This window comes from Charadrius vociferus, unplaced genomic scaffold, assembly GCF_000708025.1.
Source record: "Charadrius vociferus isolate BGI_N301 unplaced genomic scaffold, ASM70802v2 scaffold43, whole genome shotgun sequence".
Taxonomy (NCBI): domain Eukaryota; kingdom Metazoa; phylum Chordata; class Aves; order Charadriiformes; family Charadriidae; genus Charadrius; species Charadrius vociferus.
In genome coordinates this window covers 2,561,362-2,588,095 of record NW_009648043.1, presented here as the reverse complement: position 1 = coordinate 2,588,095, position 26,734 = coordinate 2,561,362, and the positions used below count along the sequence as shown (strand labels likewise).

At 36.9% G+C, this 26,734-nt stretch overlaps 1 protein-coding gene across 1 annotated transcript; it reads left to right on the top strand.

The window, feature by feature from the left end:
* The first annotated feature begins 4,586 nt into the window (after positions 1-4,586).
* On the top strand, positions 4,587-24,160 carry MLC1 (megalencephalic leukoencephalopathy with subcortical cysts 1). Its single transcript, XM_009883649.1, has 12 exons — positions 4,587-4,634; positions 5,317-5,500; positions 7,649-7,738; positions 9,804-9,857; positions 9,954-10,055; positions 15,906-16,007; positions 17,142-17,213; positions 17,681-17,797; positions 18,727-18,783; positions 19,861-19,983; positions 21,435-21,602; positions 23,584-24,160. Exons 2-12 carry the CDS (start codon positions 5,321-5,323, stop codon positions 23,656-23,658), a joined length of 1,140 nt encoding a protein of 379 aa, XP_009881951.1. The 5' UTR covers positions 4,587-4,634; positions 5,317-5,320; the 3' UTR covers positions 23,659-24,160.
* Positions 24,161-26,734: the final 2,574 nt, after the last annotated feature.

Genomic DNA, 26,734 nt, shown 5'->3' with positions numbered 1-26,734 from the left:
CCCGCCGTGAGGGGGCGGCGGCCCTCGGAGGCGCCTCTGCCCCCGGCTGTGAGGGGTCGGTGTCCGTAAAACCGCGGAGCTGTCACCCCCGCTGCCCTGGCTCGTCACCAGGGGCCGTACAGCGCCCTCTCCTGGTAGGGGCGAGTGGTGGCACCGTTGGCAGAAAGGAGGGTGGGAGGACCTCCTTCAGTAGGGTTTCAAAGCGGCAGATTGAGGAGACATTAAAGATGGTGTCGTGTTACCACAGAAAGGTTAAGGCAAAGGGGTGTGCGCAGCCTGTTGGTTGGTGGTGATGTTGTCTGGAATGGCAGTCCTACTGTGTGACAGGTTTTTTGGGTGCCTGTAAGTGAGGAGGCCTGGGCAGGCAAAGCCCGCAGGCAGCCATCTCCCCTGGGCTGAGGGCTCTGGGTGCGCTTGTGTGGCACTGGGAGTAAGTCAGACGTGGGGTCTCTCCGATGTGGTAAGCTGGAGCGCATGGGAGAGTATGCACATGCAAATGGCACGTTGTCGAATTGCTGTAGTGTTGGTAGCAGCCAGTTTCAAAATGGTAGAATAAGCTCTAGAACATTGCAAACTTGGTTAACAGAAAAAACAGTATTTTTGGCTTCATATCATTAATGTGGGAGCTGTTGTGTCTCTAGAGGAAAGAAAATTTTACTGACTTGCTTGTCATTTCCATAGTTGGTATTTTTACCAGTTCCCTTCGTGCAGTGCACTTTAGGTATCTTGTGTAAGCCCCTTTTAAGTTTTGTTTATCAAATCATGTTTCACAAAGCATAGTTTTTGTGAGAAACACTCGCTTACGGATAAAAATGTAGAGAGGACAAAGTCTTTGAAGCAAAGATAAAAGTTTATTCAGGATCAAAATAAACGAGTCAGCTGAGTCGGGTGCCTCTCAAAAAGAGCACACTTAGGTACAAAACTTCAGATATTTATGTCCTGTCCCCTTTTCCCATTGGTTAGGTACTTTAGGGCATATATTCTTTCATGACCTGTTAGCCTATCACAAACTCAATTCACACTTTCCTCCTTTGAAGGAGTTGTTTTTCTAAGTTACACAGCTCTGCTTGTGTCGTCAACATACAAAATGGCTGAAGCAAAACAATTCCATCTCTCACAGTTTTTGAGTTGATGAGCTCAGCATCCCAGTAATTTCAATGGTAACTGCAGCATAAGACACTTAAAAGAGACCGTTTCAGGAAGCTCTGCAGAGCTGTATATACTTTTACGGGAAATTACTTTATGGCTGATGCAAAAGGTGGCGTAGTCTGTGATCAGATTCTGAGACTAGGCTAGCAGTTGTCTTTGGCAACCTTTTGTTTTCTGCTTGTATGGTTAACTCAGCATTATTTAGGCAAAGAAGGGCTAGGAGTGCATTGTAGATTGTTTAACACTTTTATAGAGTTCTATACAGTTCCTAGACCTGAAGAAATTGCCCGTAATTATAAACAGGTTCCGGTGTCTTGCTCTGAAGTAACTGAGGTGATGGTCTTGGGAGGAGAAATGTGTATGAGTGTCTGTAGTCAGTGACCTCTTTAGAACTGAGGGAGTGACAGCCTCCACTTTTAGATACATTGATTTAGAGCATTTTAAGTACCATTTTCTTTTACTAAGAGTCTTGTGGAGTGCAGGCAGAGGGGGGGGTGTTTGCAAAACCATGACAGGTAACAAAATTGTTTTTCTGGAGGAGGGGAGTAGTTACACGTCCATAAATTCCCATCTGAAGATCCTGTAGTTTATAACAGCCTTGGCAGGCTGTGCTTCTCAGGAATCTTATTGCAAGAAAATGGCCTAGGCAAAAAATACCAGTATTCAGTCTGGATGTCCTTTAAAATGCTAACGTAGCGCGTTTATGATATCCATAAAACTAGAAGTATTTGGTATTTTAATAGCATGCAATGGATAGTGCATATACTGACTGAACCTGTTTAAACTCTTCAGATCATGATTCACATGAAGGACTAAATCCAAAGAAGTTTATGTTATACTAGGGAAGCAAGACATCCTTTTGAAGCTATTTGGCCTACATTTCGCTCTTGGTTCAGTACATGCCCCAAGACAGGAGCTGGGAAACAAGGGCTGAGAAATCAGATCCAGAGAAGCAAAACACTTCAAAGAGCTGACTTTAAAAGAGCTGAAAATATTGAACAAGGAGTACAGATAATGAGCTAAAATAGTATAGTTAAATATTGTGTGAAAGAGCACATAGGTAGCGTACCTAATAAAAGCTCATCAGAAAAAGGAAGGGTTGGTGAGCATGGTAAAAATAAATTTCACCAGAGCTTCAGGTGCTGTTGCTTTTGCGTTTAGATTTGGGAACATGGATATGAGCCTGGGTTCAGTGCTAGGGCAACTGTACCGGGACAGAATGCTTTGTTATTAATTACTGATACAAAAGTAGAACAATGATAAGTTTATGTATCTTTTTATCATATTGTGCCTTGGCAAATCAGTTACAATTTTCAATCTGCTTTTTGTCTTTTGTGGTTACTGTGGAGGATGTTCACACGGCACAGTCCTGGCAAATGACGTAGTATCTGCTATAACTACCTCAGGCAGTCTGAACTTGTTCAGTGGTCATTTCAGTGGTGGAAGTAAGTAGTTCTTCGTAGCCTCTGACGATTTGATTTGATTTGATTATCATCACTTGAGGTCTTTTGGCCTAACATAAAACCACTTAATTTGTAAAACCTTTTCAGAAGCCTGTAGTGTTCTGTTGGCATTGTTTTATTTCCTGCAGTCTTTGTGTGGGTTTCCTATGCACCCTTTAGAATTAGGAGGAATCTCTTTGTACAGCACCTTTGTACCTTACCTGGCATTATAAGGTCTTGACCTGTGACTTGGGCTCTGGCTACCAGATCTTGCCTTGTCAATGTGTGTACATAAAAATGATCCAACACTTTTCATGGAATCAGGAACATGAAATTAAGGGAAACTAAAATAAAGCCCCCAGAAAACTTTTAGAGTAGAAACTGAGCTGTGATGTTTAGGTGTTTTTTGTTGGCACTGATGCCAAATGCAGAGGGTACTGTAATTGTGTGGTGAACCTCTGTGCAAAATGGAAAACGGTAAATATGCAGAAGTACACAGGAAAGAGGGCAGAAGGAATTTTACCATAACCAGGGAAAACACTATAGTGCCATGCTTGAGAGAGGGAGCTTTCAGGTACAATACCGACTGAAACACTTGGAATTGTGAACAAAAAATTCTAGGGTTTGAGCACTGCTCATTCAGTAAATACCTGAGTATCTCACCAATTTTATGTAAAAAAAAAAAAACTTTTTTTTTTTTTTATCTCCCTAAATTGGTCAAAAGGGATAAAATATGATCCTGTTTTGTATCTATAGCAATTTGTGTTGGAGCAAACCAGTACCTAGCATTCCTTGAAAAAGATGTGAAGTATTGCCCATTTTCCATTAAACCATAGTCTTTTAAAAGTTACAGATAATGGAAATATTTGCATAATGTTTCTTATGTGAACACAGGAACAGAAGAGCTTAATCACTTTAAGACAATTTTGCTTCGCTACACAGTCTCTTTTTTTGCCTTTTCTATCACAGTTTACAGCTGTGTCTAGTGCTGTGTATGCTATATTAATTTCCATGTTTCAGTTTATTAAAACAATTGTAACATTTTAGTATTCTTTCAGTATTGGCTGACATTATGAGAGGAGCAAAATCTACACTCCATACAAATTGAGAAGGAGTGCTGTACTAAAGTTTTTCCAGCATACTTTAAAGGTGATGCCCTTCAGAGTACTGAAGATTTAATTGTGTCTTGGTTACAACAGTGTTTAAAGTTTATACAAAAGACCCTGTCATTGCTGTAGCTGTCAAGGTGCCAACATCTTCAAGATAAAAGCATTCTTTTTTCTTTTTTTTTTCATTGCCTAATAAGCAGGAGGACTGGATCCAATGTACACTGGCCATTGCATGTCACTGTTGCCTGCTAGATTTAAAATTTGTCGTTTAGTCTTCATGATGTTCTGTAAGTGCTGGTGTTCAGCACAACTGAAGTGTGCAGGGTTTATCTGAACACTCTAGAAAATTAGGGTTAGTAGAAAAAGATAAAGAGGAGTTCTACAGTGAAGATATTCTTGATAGATTTCTAACCCCTAACTTTCTAACTTCCCAACTTGTTGGGATACTTGAATTTTTATCTTTAGTTCATTCTAGGAGAATATGGCATTGTAAATAGTTTTTGCTTGTTGGAAAAAAGAACTAGATTGTTGAATATTGTTATCATTGGCTATTATAATAACTAAAAGTGGTAAACTATGAGGAAGGTCTTATTTAAGATGCCGAGTAAGGGGTAGTACTCAAATGAAAAAGAGACTTGAAACTTTTTTAATTTGTTGGTCTGATTTGGAAGCAGCCCTGTGAGAATGTAGTACAGTCATTTTCTAGTGTGTTCTGTTAATTAAAATTCAGGAGGCATTTTCCTGTTCCCTGGCTTAACTGAAGTTTTTGCTGTGCTTTTGTTCCGTATCTGAATAGATGTTGTTGAAAGCCAAAGTGTAAGGGAGAACTTTTCAAAGACGGCATGACTCACTGAACGGTGAGAATATCACAAAGTGTACAAGCAGCTGTGTTCACAAGACTGTTTTAAACTGACAGTTAACTTTTTGGTTGAAGGTAAGCATGAAGGTTTTTAACTGTTGAAAAAATCTGCAGTAACTTAATTCTAATATAAGATACCCCTGAAGGTATTTGAACAGATTGGTGAGCAGTGAGGTGAATAAAAAAGGGCAAAGTGAACAAGAAAAATGGTTGATACTGGGTAAATTAGAAAAAGTTTGCTGTAGCTGAGTTATTGTGAGTATATGAGTTCATTTGACTCATAGTGAAGTCTGTCATTTTAGATACCTGATAAGTATTAAAATCAAATGGAAGTTAATATCTCAACATGTTTAAATATCTTTTCTTACCTAGAGTTTAAAAAGAAGAAAAAACTTTGGTTATAGAGTTACCCTCAAACTAAACACCTCCAGAAATAGTTCTTAAATCTTAAAATAAAATTCTATTGAGGTATCATAGACATATAAAATTGCATTTTCTTGGTGTTTGTACTGTATTATTATGAACTGTGGCTATAGGATGTAATTTACTTATAGTATGCAAGTAAATTGTTAGAATGGTTACATATTTTGAAATGTAAATATAGCTCATTACTAAATATTGCTTTTATTGATTTTATCTTAAATAGGCAAAAATCTAGTTGAGCACTAATCTGAGTACATGAACAAACTAAATTATATTTTTGGTCTTTCTTCATAATTTACATTTTCATTATTATTATTTAATTGCCTTTGTGAAGTGTTATGACCAGGGAAGAAGGCTACAGAGAAGAATTTAGCTATGACAGGATGCCAACTTTGGAGCGGGGAAAACAAGAGAATGGAAATTATATACCAGATATCAAATCCAGTGACCTTCAGCTATCAAAGAGGCTGCATCCTTGCTTTAGTTACAGAACATGGATCTTTTCTTTGCTGATGGGAGTAAGTACTTTAAATGATACAAAATTTAAAAATGTATGTGGGGTCTCAGTGCCCAGTAATCTGTTCTGTTTCACATCGTTTGGGGACTGACAATTTCATCACTGATAGTACTGAATATAAATTTTTGTACAGAAAGGAACATATTTAGCAAATTCAGAATGTAACACTTCAGTGACTAATGGTATTCTTTGGATAATTCTGCACTAATCAAAGATGCTGTATGAAGGCTGATTTTTATCTTTAATAATAATCATGTAGCATAAACAGAGTATGTCTGGTAGTGGTAAGTATCAACCCATATGTGTGTATAAGTACTGCCTTTTAGTAAAGAATGTAAAGTATCCTGATAATATGCATTCTATTAACATATTTTTAACTGTTAAAAGTAATTTACTTACCATCATAGCATTTTGGCATTGAAAATATATATGGTACTTAAGTGCCACTTTCATCTTTCAGGGTTCAGTAGTCACGTCATTATTTGGTAGAATCTTCATGTAGAGAAGTATATACATCCGTTTCTTGCATGAATGTCACAATGATTTGAATTTTTGTGTCACTGTTACAGTCATAGGACACTGATCTTGCATGTACATCATGTTTCTTCATATTCTGAGCCAAGTTGATTAAAGTTCATTATAGCAGTTAGAATTTGATCTTTTCTTTTTCTGTCAGCTTATGTGTTTTGAAGAGTATTTTTTATTAAGAGCTAAAAATGTTTCACTGTTAGTATGGTAATCACTTACAGTGAATAAAAGTATTGCCTTATTTTCATGGAAACAGCTGAACATTTTTTCCTTTGTGACAATCTGTGAAACTTGGATTTCCTTTCAGATGTACTGTTACATAAAAAGAGAGCAAAATAAGAGCTGGCTTTCTTTGCATTAAATTTCCTCAAACTTAATTGTCATAAAGAACAACTGTCTTTAATTAGATTTTTCCTTTTTTACTGATTTGAGATACTAATGTTTAGGGATCATTTGCTGAAGTCATATTACCAAGAAGCACAAATTTTATGGATAAACAAAAGTGCAATTTTTTAAATAAACTAATCCAATAAATTCCAATTAGATTTTTCTCCCAAGTATTATAGTGGTTAATCTTTCTCAACTTTTCTGAAAGACTGTTCAGAAAGGAAAGTCTGTATGCTAAGCAACAGAAGTCATAGTGAACAAAACCTCTACTTCAGGAACCAAACCATAGAGTGACATCAAAGTGGCTGCTAGTATGGGCTGTTCTTGTGCAGGAGCAATTCAATGTGCTTCAAGCACAATTTTAAGTTCTATAAATAGTATTCTTCCAGTCCACCAGAATTCTCTGAGTGTGCTTATATACACGTATATGCTATCCTTATTTTCTGTCATTTTTTGACAAGGACTTTTTAAAGACTCCCATAATTTTGTAACATGAAAAAAAATGCCTAAATAAAACAAATGAGCCATTCTGTCTCCCATCTTCCCCAGCCCCTTCAAAGAAATGCCTACTCTGAGAAATGACAAGCAAAACCAAAAAATATTAATAGAATACACTATTGCTGAGAGTGTAACTCTGGTAGTTATGAAATAAACTAAATAATAGTTATAGTAATAAACTATAAAATAGTTAGCAAGGGAACAGGAAGAGTTGAACATTTATGGGTGTGCCACTGGACCAAAGCAGGAAGAGAATTTGGAGAGAGAGAGGAATATAGGTGGAAGAATCTTCATCAATATATCCTAATATTAGTTTTGTTACTGCTTTCTAGTTGGTAATTGCTCAGCTGCCCATATGCATAATGAATGTTGGTGGAGCCAAGCAGGGAATGCAAAGTAGAGGCTTAGTTGAGGTTTCTGAAACATTTTTACCACTAAGCACCGCAATTACTGTTTGCTCATTTTATTAGGTATTCACCAAGTCAGGGCACAAAGCTTGATTCACACTGTCTTGTTTCAAATGGTATTGTTCAGTAGCGAGTCTTGGTAACCAGCAAAACATCTTCAGAACTCAGCATATTTTGATATTTTGCTTCAAAATTATTCACACAAAGGCTGCATTATTAAATGTTCATCAGTAGCTTAATTTGAAAGGAATTACTGATTTCTATCCGGCTAGTTGCTTTATAAAAAATAGTTTTATTCATATTAATTTATCTTATTTGTTGCTTTGCAGACTTGCCTCCTTATTACTTCTGGCTTTTCGCTATATCTGGGAAATATTTTTCCATCTGAAATGGATTATTTACGTTGTGCAGCAGGTTCAGTAAGCATTCTTAATTATTTGCTGTGGCTGTTTGACAGCAAAATCGGTAGTAAATAATTTTTGTAGGTTTATTGTCTTCCTATTCTGTCTGTCTTTTTACTACTAACTTTATTCATGGAAGATTTAATTCTATATAACTGTTCATTAAGTGGGCTTTCATAAAGACAACTGGTTTGTGCTACCATTTTCATTAACCAGCTCACCACTGGAATACAGTAGTTATCCACTTGAACAATTTTTCATGCTTGATTTTAAGAAAATCTGCATTGTTAAGTATTTGAGGAATTTCCCGGATAAATGCTGTCAGAATGTATTTCAGAGTGTATTTCAAAGTAGTAGTTTTTCCATGTATTTTGCCATAATATCCAAATACTGAAGCAGAGTAAAAAGTTCTCTTGAATATTACTAATTAGTAAAATATGCATTAAAGATGTCTGACACTTACCAAAGTTCAGTATTTTTTACTGTATTTTTAGGGACTCATACTTATTTTACCATATTATATATGCTTAATATATACACTTTTGATCTGTGTGCATAAGATGAGTCTGATATACTTGTTTTGTTCATGACAGGATTCTGTTCTGTCATTGTTATTTTTGCAACTTGGCTTGCAGATTTGTTTTAAGTTAGGTGCAAGACTAATGCTTTACTTTAAACAAACAAGTCCCAGGACTTGCTCTGTGAATGAGTTGTACCTTACATTTCTGCTAGGGGCATTAGAATAAAGTTGAAGCAGTTTTTGAAGTTAGTATCTTCACTGGTGGGTTATTCTCTGCAACATTAGTGTTAGTTACTCAGATGTCTCTTTTTCTGCCACAAATCTTGTCTCTTTGAACTTTGGATTTATTGAGAATTTCCAAAGATCTGGTAGGTGCAGAAGGTTATCACAAGGGGTTTGAATGGCTTGCTCTGAGTGAAGATGTGTACATTTGGGTGTCTGTATGTGAGCAAAGTGTTACAGCTCCTACTACAGATAATGCAGTCACTGTAGTTGGAAGAGCCTGGAGAGCTGTATGGCCAACTGACCACTACGTGTCTAGTTTAGCATGAGCTGAATTGCACTCTAAGTTTTTTTGACCATCTTGACTAGTCGTAGGATTCAGGAGCCTAAACATAGTCATGTAGTGTTCTAGAAACTCTAGGGTATCCAGGACATAAAAGGACATTTTAATTATGTTAAATACAGGTCATTTAGGTGTTAAGGAAGTGCTGCCAAGAATTTTAAATGTCGCTATTAATCTACTTATAGTGGTTCCATTGTTAAGCCATCAGTGCTCAGATGTATGAAAAGATAATTAGTAAAGAAATGCAACATTTGTTACATGATCCACTATTTAACATGGAAACATTTTTAATAGTTTTAGTAGAGTATATTTTTGTTTTGCTTATTAGTATGTTGTAACATTATGTATTTGTGGTTCTGTAATGATACCGTATCTATTGTGGTGGGGAACAGCTAAGGCATAGAGAAATCACTTCGAAAAACTTTTCAGTTATGTATGATTTTTTCCATTTAGCTCTGCCCTTAAGAAACACAGTTCCTAGTGTACATATTGGAGATCCCAGGTACAATTCTTAAAGTGTAATTTGACTCGGATCAGTTTTTACAAAGTTCTTCAGAGCTGTGTTGAGACAGGCCAAATTTTAGCTTACACAACCATGACTTTGTCTGTTTAAAAGAACGTGGAGGCCCAGTTTGGGAGTAGCAGCATTTTTCTTTTCCTGCTCAAGGATCTCAGGCCTTCTAGAGTTAATTGAAAATAACAAAGGCATGAAATGCCACATGAAAGACTTTCTTTCTTTCCTTTACCCATCACACTGTGCTGGGTAGCTAGTCAAAACTGAGGGATATGGAAGGCATGTTTAAACCTCTTGTAATCCTCAGATACTAATTGTAATTAATGAGTTTAGATAAGAGTGATGGACTTTCCTCAGAGTTTCTGATCTGTTTGTCTAAGTTAACTGAAATATGAATTCAGATGATATAAAATACATGTATAGAAATATATATAAAATTCTTTGTGCAGAATATCCCACTAGTCTTCTCTTTTAATTTTCCCAGTGTATTCCTTCAGCAGTTGTGAGCTTTGCTATAGCAAGGAATAAAATTAATGTGGTAAGTATAAGATATTATTGGGAATTATCTTTTTTATTTTTTATTTTTCCCTGTGGTTAAAATGTGAGAGAAACCCATTCTGAAACTGTTTTTCAGATACCAAATTTTCAGATTCTATTTGTCTCTACGTTTGCTGTTACAACAACATGTTTAATTTGGTTTGGATGCAAACTTGTCCTCAATCCATCAGCTATAAATGTAAGTTACTAAAACAATTGCTAATGAATGCTACATTTCTTTGTTTAAAAAAAAAAAATAATGAGGGGGGGTGAGGTGGGTGGAGATCACGTGTAATTACATGGTTGTCAATACCCCAGTATTCCTACTTAGTCGGTGAGGAGAGATCATGTAGGAGTAACTTTACTTTTCTGAGTAAGATGACTGGAAAATTTACATTGGAAGCAAGGATTTATGGCTAGAAGATGTGTGGTACAGCTAACTTAGAGAAGATTAATGTGGAAATGACGTTCCTGTCTTCTTGTATTCAAAGTTCGAAAACATGAATTTGATCTTCAAATGTGATCCAGTTTGATCAACAGACTGTTTATTTTTCTATTGACTGTAGCAAGTTTTGTTGGTGGTGTTTTTTTTTTTTTTTTGAAAGAGCAGGTTCAGAAGAGAAAATTGAAGATGAATTAGTAGCTCATCTGTAGATTAGCCAGTTTTTAGGGTTGAATTGTACTGAAATGAGATGTCCCAAACAGTGCTACTTCTAGGACGTTTCATCATCAAATTAAGTATAGCCCTTTCCTGGATCATCTTTAATGAATAGTTTTGCTTGTGAGGCCACCACGAAAGAAACTTTTGATTAACGTTTTTCTTATACATCATTGACAAAAAGAGTGCAGCAGTTACATCATTTGAAGCATACAAATTCCATGCCAGGAAAAGTTCAGTGGTTCTGAGTCACAATCTTTTAACATCTGTCTTTGGTAGTCTGAGCCAAACATTAGAAGTATATGATGGTTTTGGTTTTTTTGCTATGGTAAAATGTTCTGAGACCTCTATACTAATAAGAATATTACAAGTATGAGTAAATAACATAACAATAGGTATTATCATTATCATTGATGAATATTCATAATAGACTATCACAGAATAACAGTACAAAATACAACTATGCCATAGATTTTGCATGAAGGTTAATGACTGCTCTTATGTGCGATTGTTGTTCTTCTCCCGCTATCATATCAGCTGTTGTGATTCTAAGAGCTCGGCAGTAATAATGGCTATAATGTAATATAGCAGATGTGAATTAGTGTTAGTAACAAAAGACTTTTCTAATAGAAAAATAGTGCAGATACTGTAGTTTGCTTTGGAATTATCTATGCTATTTTAATAATATCTGGTTAGCTCCAGATTTCACAGATGTTGAACTTTTAAATTAACCATGTTTACTTCCCATTAGCAAGTACGATATATCAGGCCAATACTTACAAAGATGCTTTTTAAATTAGGTAACAAAGTCTAGCTTCATGTTCCTGTGTAGCTGAGCCAATTTTCAGAGATATGGAGTATTGCGGTCAGTCAGAGCTCTGGAGATTTAGCACTCTGGACAGTCAAATCACTCAACTTCAAGTAGGTAGTTTTGCCCTGTGTTTGATGGGACAGTGTCATGGCCCCCTGGGTTCTGTGTGTATCTCAGGACAGTTTATACCAGTCAATTCTTTGCACAACCTTTGCTAGCTTATTGCTAGTGTGGCAGTTCCCTCGTGCATTTGCCCCCTAAGTGTCTCGGGCTGTTGGGGCTGTATGAATTATATAAAAGACATGGGGCTACTGCCTTTTCCCTTTTCCCTTCCTTTCTTGGTAGAGGCTTCAAATATTAGAAACCAGTCCAAGCATTCTGAGAGAAAACAGCAAAGAAGCGTGACTGGAGACTACTAGATCCTTTGCGTTCCTTTTCCCTGTTAGACAGGATCGCAGCGCTGTTGGGACAGTGGAAGGCTATGTCTGCCCAAGAAAGGTGGACCCAAGGGACTAATTTTGCTACCACAATAAATAGTTATTTTGTCATGAGTCCCAGTGTGACAAAATTAATTTTGCTTATGCTCTTGAGAAGCTTTGAGCTGTCCCTGTGAGCTTTGAGCTGGTCCTGTGTGTAAAAGCTTAACTTTAGTTGCATACTTTTGAAGTGAGTAGTTTTTGAATTGCATAAAAATTTGCATTTTCTATTATTAAATATTAACAGCTTTTGTATTTTCAAGCCAGATCAAACTATTCGAAAAAAGGGATTATATTAGACTGAAAAAGTATGTGATGAACATTAAATGTATAACAAGGCAAATTCTCTGTTTGCTAAATGTTAGTTATCTACAATAATATCCACAAGACATTCTTGGTTACGTGGTTTTAATTCTTTTCACTTGCCTATTGCATGTCTGTACTGCGTTATTGATCACTGAATAAAGATAAGTCAGCAGCTTTCCAGTATCTAAAGGGCACCTACAAGAAAGGTGGAGAGGGACTTTTTACAAGCGCATGTAGTGATAGCACGAGGGGGAATGGCTTCAAACTGGAAGAGAGTAGATTTAGATTGGATATCAGGAAAAATATTTCCCTCTGAGGGTGGTGAGACGCTGGCACAGGTTGCCCAGAGAAGTTGTGGATGCCCCATCCCTGGAGGTGTTTAAGGCCAGGCTGGATGGGGCTTTGAGCGACGTGATCTAGTGCGAGGTGTCCCTGCCTATGGCAGGGGAGTTGGGACTAGATGATCTTTTAGGTCCCTTCCAACCTAAACCATTCTATGATTCTATGGTAACTATGTGCAAAGCTGGCACTGAAGCTTTTCTGAACCTTTCTGTCTTAAGAGTTGTTCATGGTACTGACTTGCTCTCCTCTTTGAAGGATACTGTTTCAGTGAGGCAGTCTCACTGTTTAGCAGGTCACTGGCAGTGGTTTTCCATTACCCATGTGGTACAAAAAAAAAAGTAGAACACCATCTCTTTTAACTGTTCTTTCATCATATTTGTTTTCCCTTTGCATGGGAAACTGCACAAGAAAATAACACTAGGTCTGATGTGAAATCACTGCCAGTAGTTTAAAAGCAGTAAGACTCATAAAAAGGATAAGTTTATCCAGTTAAGCCAATTCATATTTAAACCCACACCCCCACACCCTCCCCCCCGCCTTATAAAGCACCTGGGTAATTCTTCATTAGCGTTACTCGTGTTGATGGATAACTCTACAAAATTACTTTAGGTGGCTAAATGGAATGCAAGATACAAGTCATGTCCTAGACTGTGACTGTATGACACCACTCTAGTGATGAGCAGTTCTGTAGTTAGTATACTATCAACGTGAAGAATGTCATGTGTAAAAGGTGCAGACTACCACTGCTGCCACTTTTTCTTCCCAGTTCTCAGGTTAAGAAGCCTGATGGACAAAAATGGGTGAAACCTCAGATGTGTGTTTTGAATGGGATTCAGAATACCTCCAAATTGAGTACATAAATTTATTGCCTCCTTTTGAGTTCAGTGTCTGTACTTCCATTATAGTTGAGATGATCCAGTCACTGGGACCCTGCAATACAATCTTGTTTGCCTCAGTGTAGATGGCTAAGGCAGGATTCTGTGGCCTGAACTCAAGCATCTCGTATTTCAAATGTGCTGTGAGATGTTCTGCCTGACTTCTGCTCCTACTCTGGATGGGTGAGAATCTCCTGTCAGTCCTCGGTCATACATCCCATTCATGCAGGCACATTTAATATGCTTGAGTATTTCAAATGGCACTAGCAGCCGTTATAATTGAACCCCACCTCTGGAGACTTGTTGGCCCAGTAGCTTTTGGGGTTCCCTCTCTTGTCTATACAGACTGGGCATCCACTGGCAGTAGTGGAAGCTGAGGCAACATGTGTGCACACAGAGACTGGAATGTAGGTCCTTCATTTGGTTGCCTAACCATAAGCGTCTCTTTTCATTAGGTATATGTCCTTCCCTGCTCCAGCTACTGGTCCAGCAGGGCATCAGTGTCCTGTAGGTCCTCTGTCACTGTTTGTCTGACCTGTGCAGATGTCTTGAAACATCCGTAGGATAACTTAAATCATGTTAAAAATACGTGTTTAAGCAGCTATATTGAACTTTAAATTATTTAATCTTGAAATTAATTGAACGCTTTCATACAGTTTCAGTGAACCATGTTTTTAATACCTGGTGCAGGTTCAGAGCAAATTGGGTTAAGGTTGTGCTAATCTTCTGCTTTCTACCCAGTTGCACTTGCATGTTCCTTAGTTATGGAAGAGGATTAGGGACACAGCTTACTCGGTTCTCGGCTTCTGGTGGTAAATTTTATGTACAGTGGTAGTTGTAGAGATAATTTTCTTTAGTGCTTAGAAATCTAACATTGAATTTCCCATTGTTACAGATGGTATGAAAAGATACTTAATTCTAGCTTTAGATATATATGGGATTTTTTTTAAATAACAAAACCACCCAAACTCCAAAACTGGAGATGAGATATTTTTACTGTGATCTAGGGGTATTGAACTAATTTTATGAGTGGAAGGCTCTATCTCATATCCTAGACATGTCGTATCAGAAAAAAAGTAAGTACTGGAAAGATAAAAGTTAAATTAAAAAAAATTCCAATTTATTTACTTTTACTTTTTCAATTTCTGTTGTTTACTTCTTATAGCTAGCATTAAATGAGCTAGTCCTTCAATGTAGTTATAGTGCTTCTGGACTGAAGCTTGTACATCTACTTGGCACTGCACTGTGTAGTGTGGCCTCGCCCTCCCACGTCAGTACTAGCACTACATGTCAAAACATGTCCAAATCATAGGAATTTACAGGCTGGATTAAATTGTTCTGCAGGCCACATGTTTGACACCTCTTCTTTTGCCAAATAATGTCCTTATTCTTCATGCTAGCACTTTCCCTAGAAGCTTGCCACTATGATTTTTATTGCTGTTTGTGGCTCTAGTACAACTATACAGTCTGTTGTGTACTGCAAGACAGATAGTTCCAGTTACAATTTCCCAAGAAGGATGAATTTCAGTACCCAGAAAAGCCTTTCAAATCTGCCACTTATGATCTTTTCGGAAAAGACATATGATGCAAGATACGTGGCAGAGAAAAACAGATTTGATCATCTACAAAGCAGGTCTGACATGAGGGAATAATATAATTCTGTTACTTTGCCCAATGGCCTGACCTAACCACCAAATGTTTTGCTGGGCTGCCAGCAGAAGGACATGGTGCTTTTGAAGATGAGAGAGTGAGATCCACTCTGTCTAACTTGTGTGCCTCTAGAAAATGATTCAGCCCATGTAGAATAGATATCTACCTCTTTTCATGAGATGATAAGCAACCGAAGGGAAATGTTAAATATTACGTTTACTTACTCATCTTGTGAAGATGAGCCATGGCAGGAGGAATGGCAGCATCTGTGTTTTTGCACAGTAATGTACAGTCAGTTAGACCTGCAAGAGCTGTGAAATCACAAGCGTTCATCAGTGCTCCGCTAGCACTAGGTAGAGCACAGGGCTAGGATTCTTGGCCCAGTTCTTTGGACTTTGTTTTCATTCAGCATTAGACATTGCGTTGCACCATTTGGAATGCAGCGTAAGGGTTGGGAGCCCGTGGCCATCTTTCCTGTCCCCTCTAATTGATTGTCTTATCCTCTGGGCTAGTAAGGCTTGCGCTTGTTTTCCTCTTTCTGTTCCTGTGAATCTTCCATGATTTGCTGCAGTGTTCTGGTTTGACATGGGAGGTCCTGCAAAGTGCAAATATACCCAGCAATCACCCCCTTGTCATTAAGTGCTCTTTTGGAAGACAATGATAATGTCTTCAGGCAGAATATTCCCATAAATGAAATAAATGTTTTTTTCTTAGGTTAGTCATTCTGAGTATTATGTTGACAGCTAAGTATTGTCCTAGAAATTCATCAAGAACCAAGAAACAGTTAATAAAGTATCTAATTAATAGATATAATAGATATGTCTAAATGTCACAAAAAATAGATGGGCTGCTGGATCCTGCTAGATCCAGCCCCTTCCTATATGGTAATATGGAAGATGTAACTAATTTATGTCTGGGATTTTACTGACAGATAAATTTCAACTTGATTCTGCTTATTCTGCTGGAAATCTTCATGGCAACTACTGTGATCATTTCAGCTAGGTCTACTGAAGACTGCTGTACAAGACAGAAAGTAAGTATCTTTAAGCATTAAAAATGTCTTTTTTTTTTTGGTGTTAAAAAATACTGGGCTTTTCCTGTGTTATGTAAGTTGACAAGTTACTGGGAACTACAGTATGTTATTTCATATTTAATATAGTCATAGAATAGTTTGGGTTAGAAGGGGCCTTTAAAGGTCGTCTCGTCCAACCTCCTCTGCAGTGAGAAGGGACATCTTCAACTAAATCAACTAGATCATCTTCAACTAGATCAGGATGATCAGAGGTCTGTCGAATCTGACCTTCAATGTTTGCAGGGATGGGGCATCTACCACCTCTCTGGGCAACCTGTTCTATTGGAACTAGGTTCCGTGGTAAAACTAGATTTGAATAATAAATAAAAGTACTGTACTAAACAGTAATAGCCTTCTCTATCTTTGAGTGCAATGGCCTTCTGCAAAATGACCTGTTGCAATTATACAGCACAGGGTAGTTTGAATATCTGATGAACAGGCATGGCAAATGTTTTATTTCTGTTTTGTCGAACAAAACTTAATGATGCATGAAACATTAGAATTCTGTGACTTGTATGTAATGCAAGCAATGCCTTTTTGAATCCTGAGGTGGAGAAAGTATTCGTCGCGTATGCCAATTTGATGGTATCTGGACAATGAATATTAGTTTCAGGATTTGGGTCTATAGATAAAATTTTCTTCAGTCACAAGTGCTCTCCCAAATCCCACCCTCATTTTTCTACTACAGTACTTCTTTTAGTTAATACTGAAGCAAATGTGCTGTGCTGTTTTGTGTTCCAGTGGAAGTATTGCTCGCTAGACAAAGTCATATAGTGTACTGCCCTTCTTCAGTTACTGTTTATCCACATCAGTAAAATCTGAAAGCTCAGGAAGAAAGTATATATTTTCAAGGTGGAAAGGGGAGACGGGGTGACCATATTTCATTTTTGAACAGTGGTTGTATAGAAGCTAATCAGGGACTACCTCATTTGTGGTCTGACACTGGCGAACACTGTGTGTGTCGCTGTCAGCTCTGATGGGCCAACCAGATGTTGCATGCCGCCATTAGGATCTGTAACAGGTTGTACAAAATATTAGAAAGAAATGTATTGGTTTCTGTATTTTTTTTGATCATGACTTTTTATTCCCCTCTAGAATACTGCATATGACGGTACCGTCGTTTTGAGCAACGTCAGCTTTCCTACTCGAATTCTGAAGTCATACTCAGTAAGAAAAGCGTTTTCTTTCATTAAATCGATTTGTTCTTTCATCTTTCTAAGTGCTAAGCTTCTGTAAATTCAGGAAGAGATCAGTGTAGGTAAGAGATGAAAGAATTAAGACAGAAATTAGATATGTATCTTGCAATATTTTAGAATATTGCAAGATAAATGATAACTGCTGTGTATAATAGGAAGGAGACTACTTAATGATTTAAGGATAAATAGCATAAACTGAACAGTTGTTCACGGGAGCTAATAAATGAGAGCTTAAATATGTATAATGAAGCTAATCTTTTTTTCACTTAAGCCAGCTGGAGTTTTGCTGTATTTTAGATCTGAAAAACATTGACTTAATGCATAGCTAAGAGCATAAATGCATTTTTTTTTTTTTATTCCAATGAGTTCCTTTCTATAAGCAAGTAGGAAATTTGGTGTTCAAATGCACTGTTATAATTTGTGTGCTCTTTGTTTTAGGTAATTGAGGTGATTATTGGAATTTCATCAGTATTTGGTGGAATAATTGCTTTGAATATGGATGTTCTAGTCTCAGGTCCATATCTTTCAGTAACATTCTTTTGGATCTTAGTTGCTGTAAGTAGTGCAGAATGAAGGTACTCTTAAAACGTCTTTGATTTTTTTAAAAATTTTTTTAATTTATTTTATTTTTCCTCTCCCTACTGGAATATTTGTTTGGCCCTAATACTAATTGGCAATTGCTGCTTAGCAAATAAATTAGAGCTTCAATATACTTAATATATTATGCAATATGCTTGTTCTAGTTTGATTTACAGTACTTTGTTTCTTATAAAATGTTCTGATACTTTTTCAGTCCTCAGTTCAGTAAAATGGAAATGAGTAATAAAACAAGGCTATTGGAAGTGAAGTGTTTTGTCAAACAAGTCCTAGGTTTTAGAATATTTCAGGCTGCAAAATAAAAAGTGTAGTTTAGTTTCATCGTGGTGGAATCCTTAGGACATCACCTTCAGCCCGTCAGCCTTAACTCTCTTAAAAGCCTGAGACTGATTGGTAACCCTTGTCACTAATAACAACATGTACCTAGGAGCAGTGGCATCATGAAGGATACTGTGCTACCCTGCTTGTCACAAATTGAACCAGTTGAGAAAGAAGACAATGAACATTAGGTTTAGATATGGCTACTATGTCTGGAAAATCCCTGAGCATGAAGTGCAGAAAGATCATAAACAAGTTTTTCAGCATTCAGAGGTCACAAAGTTCAGTAGGGTTCATTAGGTTTTTATATAGAAGTGTAAAGTTTTGAGGATAATCATACTTCAGCACGTGTAAGTTTAATACATGATACTCATTAAGTGCAAGTTAAATGAAGATTAGTTTTGTCTCCATTTGAGTAATTGATACTGTCATAATAAGTCTATACAGTTTTACCTTTTCAAGAAATTTAGGATGTGATCTGTGACTAGTGGGAATCACTGTAACTCAAGTGTAATTTGTATGATTATTAAGTAGGTAAATATTTATTTTGTCATGCTTTTTTTGTTTAGTGCTTTCCGAGTGCTATTGCAAGTCATGTAGCTGCTGAATATCCTAGTAAATGTCTGGTAAGTGTGTAAATTCTTTGGATTTTGTCATTAGAGGGGAGTAATGCTAAGAAAACCTGCCTGGGATAGTGGGCACTACTCATATTTGCTCTTTTGTTTTTAGTTACTTCTACAAAATGTGACAGAAATATGTAGCACGAGTGTAAGCTGATATTCCTGAAAAGAAATCCAGTAGGTCCTTTGGAGACTTTAATTCCACCAATTCTAGAAAAGAATTCAAAGGACTGTTTGTTGGGGGGTGGGCTTGAACTGGTTACTTGGGAATGGATGTTACTGTAGGACAACAACATATCTCATATGGTGTGCTCAGAACTGCTTTCATGTTCCTGAGCTGAGCTCCTTTCCGTTCCGTCTCCTTTCATTATGAGCTGTGGTTTCTGAAAGAAGAAAATTAGGTGTGCAGGCTGCACTGGACCTACACCGTATTTTAAACAAATTCCTCATCTGCATGGCTAGCAATAAGGACTCAGAATATTTAATAGAGTACATTTATTCCTTAACTGTCCCAGATGTGTAGTTAAGCCTCCTTTAAAACATCTGTTCTAAGTTACAGTCATGCAACCATGTTTAAGTCAGTAATGATGCATGACCACAACTGAAGTGAGAATTTGATCCTGTAGGATGATATTTGAATGAAAACTTGGCTGCTATTGTATTGAAATAAATTTGCAGTCAAATTTATTTGCATAATTATTTTAGGTTGCAAGTCTACAATATCTGCTGTTAATTCTCATTATTTCATACAAACTGAAGAATAAATGATACTTCTATACTGGCTCTCTAAATTGAGTATTGCTTCCTCAATCTGCATATGAAAAGCACTTTTAAAATCAGACAAAAGCCCCCTCATCCATATTAAATGGAAAATTAATTACAAAACAACAGTGTTTTGTCTAGGAAACTTAACTTACTCAAAACTTGCTTCTGTGTCTCCATGCAATATGTGGATGGCTCTTTATTTATCTCATATATATAATCCTACACACTTTTGTTATGCTTGCTTCAAGGAGATATAGTTCACAAATCAGTGTTAACTTGTTTTTATTCTTATTTAACATTTATTATCTTAATTTTTAGGTTGAGGTCCTGATTGCCATTAGCAGTGTTACCTCCCCTTTGTTGTTCACAGCTTCTGCATACTTATCCTTCAGTATCATGCAAGTTGTTGACATCTTTAAAAATTATCCACCTGCTGTAAAAGTATGTATTTTTATACAATTGAAAAATTAACACCTATCTATTACAGTAGCAACACAAGAATGAATTAGGAAGTATAAGACAACAAGGTACTGCATTAGAAATGTTGTATAAAATGTTATAGAAAATTTTCAAAAACTCTTATTTGACTAATGATATAATTTTAAGTATGTTAAATCTGTTGCCAACCTGGAATTATAGTTTAAAACAATTGGATATTATTCTAAAGAATCATTAAAAAAAAAAAAAAAAGTAATGTGCTGGATTCCTTGAGGTTTTTGTAAATTTGTAGTATATAAATTAAAGATTCTAGGTTTATGTGAAGAATACATTTTTCTGTTTCTTAGGATGTCTACCAACAGGTGGCATGTTGGGATTGTGAGCGTACACCTGGGTTCATTCAAAGCCTGGATTGGGGCTGACGAGAAAAAAAAGTTTGTGAATCTTAAAGCATTTCAATATGAAGTATTACCAGTGCAGTGCTGAAGAGCTTTCTACGGCTTTACTGTTAGTGTTTAGCAATCCGTGATGATGTTCAAAGAACCGTTTATGGGGATTAAAATAGTGTTGATAAGAGTCTTGACTCTTAGTACCTACTAGTCCTTAAGTATTCTTGTCATTTTAGAAGAAGAGAGGGAAAATGTTTATTAAGCTGAGATCTTAGGGACTGGAAAAAACAGCTTTTGATCATGTGATCCTGTTCTGAAAATGGAGGAGCATAATATGTTGTTGGACCTCAGAAAGTGGCCATGGCTCATATGCTCTCTTTAAGTAGCTTCTCCTGTTGCACATGTTGGAGAGAGTACACTGGACTGCCTAGACAGTTGGCGTCACCCTACAGAGCATTTCTTGCGTTTGTATGCTACTCTGTGTCTGGATGCAGTGAGAGTGGGCTGCTCTGCTAAGGAGGGTGAAGGGTGGAGTGGAAGGTGACAGCAAGGCAGACAAGGATGGTGACTGCATTGGCAGGGGGTGCAGTCTTACAGTACCCAAAAAAAGAAAAACAAGGCAGGTCTGGCCATGGTAACCAGGTTCAGCCAGTAGTTCAGTGATTGCCAGACAAGTCCATAGTAGTGAGGCAGATCCAAGGTCAGCCAGGAATTCAAGTCAGCAGGGCAGGTCAGAGCCAGCAAGGCACAAAGCCAGGCCCAGGCATAGCTGCAACATTGCTCAGGTCAGAGGCTTTGTGTTTTAGAGGGTGGTTTCCTCAAGTCTGTTCTATTTCTAGAGGAAAAAATCATTTGGCAAATTAATATTTTGTTAAAAATTATCAATCTGTTCTACTTTGAGCAAACTCAGGCATTCAAATTTTAATTGAAGCTTCATACTGAAATAAACTGTAAATTATAATTTGAGTTAAAAAATGAAATCTAGATACAAATCTCAAGGGCTGGGAATGGCAGAAAATATTTTATTCAGGTAGTTAGCAACATACTTAATGTGTCTATTTTCAGCAATCTTATGATGTACTCCTGTTGCTTCTGATGTTGATGCTGCTAATTCAGGCGTGCCTTACTATTGGAACTGTAATACAGTGTGTAAATTACAAGACAAAAATGAAACTACATGATTTGTCATGGACAGCATCACAAGTTAAAAAACAGGAATACAGAACAACAGAGGTATGGATACTTACTATAAAATTTTTAAAATCTGTATTTAAAAATATTTAAAAATTTTTTTTTTAATGTTTTGTGTTACGTAATTCAGATCACAGTTAAAAGCTGGTCTGTAAAGATGTTAATGCACTGGTGAATTTTGTAATAAAGAGATAATGTTTTGCTGATTAAATGGTAACTGGGGCATGAAAGACTCAATGTTTATATCCATGACAAGTCCTGTTAAGAGAAAAACAATTCTAAGGTTAAATTCCCCTTTTGTTCCTATTTGTAGTGTGGGCTTCCAATTACAGATGAGGTTCATCATTGCACTAAGGTAAAATGATTGTCCTACTGTCCTACTCCACAGGATGCAGATCCGTAATTGCTATTTATATGTCTGAATGAAGCTATAGAAAAGATGATAACCTTTGCATGACCGTGTTCTGATAATGAGATAGCCATCTATTAAGAAAGGAATGGATTTAACGCCTTCTATGTGAGCAAAAGTTTGGGGCTATGGAAAGAGAGTACTTGATATAGTTGTACCTTTTCAAGGCCTGCTGTGGGGGAGTGAATTTACTAAGCTGAGTTAGTTCTCTTAAGTACCCTAAACTGCAGATGGGAAGAGTTAAGAACCTGGAGCATAAGAACAACAGTGGGCAAGATGAGTGAGTGGCTACCTGTGCTGGACAGTATGGAATAGTGTGCAGAGGAGCATGCCTGGAATCCCAGATCTCTCCATGTCCTAACTACACTACCAAAGTTGGTGATAAAGATCAGAATTTATATTTCCCTCCATTTCCTTCCTGCACTTACACATTCAAGCTATCCTTTTAGATACAGCTTTGGCACATACTTTTTTTTAAAGCATAATGGTGGCAGTATTACTGTTACCACTTTTCATATAGTCATTTGGGGTTATAATGCTATTTTGGGGACTGGGGGAACCCAGCTTTCTTCAGCCTGCATAGGTTAACTACATACATTTTCTAGTGCAGCACTGTAGCCCTTAGACTTTCCTCACCCCTGCTTATCCTTAAAGGCTAGGAGAGAGTAACTCTCATTAACTGGGTGCTTACTGCATGGCCCAGCGCTAGTAAGAAGGGTGCTGCATTCAGTCCCTGCTCTAGCAAGAGCGTCTGCATTGGAACAGCACTGGATAAGAGAGCATTGGGAGCAGGGACTGAAATTTACTCAAGTCATTATACAGCTGATAATGGAAAGTGGAACCTGTGGATTTATGCCCACTCAGTCTGCTGAGGGCATTCGGCATAGGTTGCTTATTTTCTGGATCTGTTTTCTGAGAGTTATGTTCTGTATAAAAGATGAAGCACAGCAGCACTTCAACTGCTGCAAGTCACGTTTTGGTGCATAGGTCATGGCATGGGGTAAACAGATCTGTTCTGGGGACTAGTCAAGTATGCCTAGTTTGTGAGTCACTGAGAAACTGAGTGTGAGATAAATGCTAAAAGGAGCACTTTCTCCAGAAAAGCAGCACCTTTTTGCTTACCTTTTAGTATTTAAACACATGAACAAAGTTACAGGTGAAGTTGTAGATCGCTTTGGCTTCTCAGAAATCTGTGTTCTTAGGCAAGACCTTAGTTTGCTTGCATGTATGTAGATAAATCTCGCTTCAGTTGCAGTGTAGGGGGCTACTTCTGGCTTTGGGTTTAGAGATTTAGATACTAGGGCTTTCAGTCACGTTTTGGCAAAAATCTTGAAAAAATGTTCTAAGTAACGTGTTTAAAATAGGAATTTGGCCAAGTTTCTTTGACCCAAGTATTATACAATTTACACTGTTATATTTTATATTATAAATGTATAGTATGCAATATACAAAATGATACAATTTACAGTGTATATAATATTTTAATAGTTTGGACTGCAACTATTCATGTTTACATTCTCCTAGCTTCTCTCAGATATTTATTTGCTTGAACTTCAGTTTTTAACCAAAGCATTGTTTCATGTTTCCATTTGTCTGAAATGTGTTTGCTTTTAGGTTTCCAATAATACCTTAAAGGATTTTGACAAAGACAAAGCCTGGAAAGCAGTTGTGGTGCAGATGGCTCAGTAGTTTGGATTCTGCAAATGCAGCCAATACAGTACAAGCCAATACAGTAAATCAACTGTTTGAATTAAGGCTTAAAAACTTTTCCGTTTATAAACAGCAATATAGTTACAGCAGTAGGAGCCAAGGAATAACACAGTAAATAATGTGTCTTTCTAATAATTTTGAAATATATTGATAATATTTTTAACACATCTGTCTTTTCTGTTGGTATCTGTATTGTAGTGTTGCTTTAGAAGATACCTTTAGAAAAAAGGTAATGAGTCACATGGATTAATGCTGATGGCAAAGTAAAATATGACAATATGTAGTAGGCTTCATATATTTGCAAGAGATTGTTATAACTGCAGTTACGCAGTCAGTGTAACTGATAAATGCTTTTGTAAAGTTATGAGTACAAGTCATAATTGATATTTTTGCTTATACTTCACTTTTGTAGGAGTTGTGAAGTTGTTTTGCATCTCATTGCTTTTATATAAATAAAAGTCTTTATTATGTGGAAACTCAAGAACGTGGATTGACATTCTAATTGGAGAGGTGAAAACAATATTCTTTCCCATGAATCTTCCATTTCTGGACTGTTAAAGGGGGAAGGGGCTTTTTCTGAGTGGCCAGATACAAAATCTACTAGCCAAAGCAAAAAGATAACAACAAACAGAAGCAATTCGCCAAATAACAGGAGATACTACTGATATTGAGAGGTTTTTTTTCACATTTATTTGTTTTTCTAACTATCTTTAATACTTACAGAGCCTAGCTGCCTTTAAACAAGGGATACCCCCCATACAGATTGCCTTTGCCTGGGTGGATTATGTTTAATATTATGCATATTATTATTATTGTGAAGATTTCAAACACTATAAGAATTCCCATTTTAATAGGCTTTTTGGTGTAACTAAAGAGATAGTTGCTGACAAGGTGGTGGGGTTTTTGATGTTTTTCTGTTTTTATTATTTTATTGTTGGTTTTTGAAAGGTTCTAGACTTTGAGGTTCATTCTTTTTTAATCTGAAATAACCCAGATCATTTATTCAGAGCATGCTGCAAAGCTTGCCTCTTTGCTTTTGGGGAGTGGAAATAAAGAGAAAGGTGTGTACAGTGCAGAGCCTTTCAGGTATGCTAGCATATTTTCTTTTGTTTTCAGGAAACCTGATAATTATTATGGCATTTTAATACATAGAGAATACTCTTTCAAGTTTAGAGTAATGCTTCTTAAGGGCATGTATGCAGCAGCCTTTCCATTCACCTAGAATAGTGTATGGTTTTGGTCCAGACTAATACATCAACAGCCAGAGGATGCAGCTGCTACTTCCATAAATACTGCCAAATCTCACACCTCTACTGGTGGTACTTGTGTGAACATTCTCTCAACAAGGCAGATAAATAATAATGTATCTGCTGCAATCTTACTATTTTTATAAATAGAAAAAGTTAGTTTTCAATTGTACACTATTTTTTGAAAGTTGCAAAGAAATAGTGACAGTTCTACCTAAAAATAAACATCTAAACAACTTTTTCAATCTCACATGGATTGACGCTGGACAAAGACTGTAGGTAGTGTAGATGTTCTTAATGAATCACTGTAAAGTGAAAAGGTACAATTCATACATAGAATAGTGTGAATGTATCTTAACCGTTTGCTTTTTTTAATGTGGTAACACTCTTGCCTTTGTTTAACTGAATCTGTATCTTCAAGAGGTGATCTGTATCTTTTCTGTCAAATGGTTATTGGCTTTGGTTATCCAGAAGGTTAGATAGAAGAAGATACTACTTCTACTATTGACCTTGGTTGTAAAAGAAATTAAGGGGAAGTTGCACATTCTGAAGGAATTTCCTTTCCACGAAACACTTATACGGAATGGGGCACTCAGGGTCTTTAACCTCCTTTTGAGTGAAACGCTTTGAGGTGCTTTCCTCCAAACAGTGAGAACCTTTTACACAGCTACTGATCTTTGTTTCACTGTCAGGAGTGGCTGGGAAGAACCTAATCACACGATTTAAAGGGGATATTTACCTTTATTTTGAGGAACTAAAGTATTTACTTGTGTTAAAACACATGCCTAGTTATGGTTAGAAAAGCAGTATGCTTGTAGTTTCATTGGACCTAAGCTCCTGTTATGAACCTGGGCTTAAAATACCTTAGGTGTCCAACTAGAATGAGAGATCCGGGAGAAGTAGTACACTGCACCCTTCCCGCCCCTCCCGACAACAGAAGTACAGATCTCTCTTTTTATCCAGAAATGTCTCTATGTCAAACGGACTGTGCATAAGTGTGTTTATTTGCACACATGTGTTCTGCCTGGGTAGTTTTGAGTTGATACAAGTTTTTTAGATCTTTCCTACCATTCATCTCCAGCAGCTGAAAGGGGAGATTTTTACAAGGTGAATGAGCTAATCTAGCTCAGTTCTGGAGGGGGTTGTCTCCTCTGACTTCTTTCCTTGTGCTGGCCTTGGCTGGTATCTGATTAAACTGGCAGAAAATGTATTGATTAAAGAAATTATTCGTGTCCTGCTGATTTAGCCAGCTTAGCGCACTGCAAACTCATAGTGGCCATCTCTAAGATCTTGGATATGACTTCATGCCAACTAGAGGTAGATCAACAAGAGTATTTGTCTTTTGTGAGTACGCCTTTGTCCCTTCTCATCACATTCCTTGCCTATGTTTTGCCTTGGTCATGTCCCCCTTTCTTTTCCATTCCCTGTTTGAAAAAGTAGACTTGTACATAATCCATACCAGGAATTACAATTTTAAACTGACTATATAATCAGTTGGTTTGTGTGTAGATCAATTATAGTTGGAGTTAAAGGACTTTCTCAAATAAAAAATTGCATGTTTTGTGATCTGGGTCTTGTGTTTCTGAAAAGAATCTGTGAGATCAAAATAACATAATCTAAATTAGTTTCAGAAATTGGAGTAGTCAGGCTTCCCTGGCAACTGAATTGGTTTTATAATGATTTCCTGTTTTTTCAAATGTTAGAAGTACTTTTGTTTGTTACAGAGTGGGAAATCCCTCAGGGAGAAACCGACAGAAGAAAATGTTAGTATCATCCATTTTATGAATAGTAGTATCTTAGATAAAGTA

What these genes read in the sequence shown, in the direction of transcription:
- MLC1 (XM_009883649.1), top strand. Translation starts at nt 5,321, where the DNA reads ATGACCAGGGAAGAAGGCTACAGAGAAGAATTTAGCTATGACAGGATG. An exon ending in TCTTTTCTTTGCTGATGGGA is followed by an intron (nt 5,501 to 7,648) that starts GTAAGTACTTTA and finishes GTTGCTTTGCAG; the next exon opens with ACTTGCCTCCTTATTACTTC. An exon ending in TCAATCCATCAGCTATAAAT is followed by an intron (nt 10,056 to 15,905) that starts GTAAGTTACTAA and finishes TTTTACTGACAG; the next exon opens with ATAAATTTCAACTTGATTCT.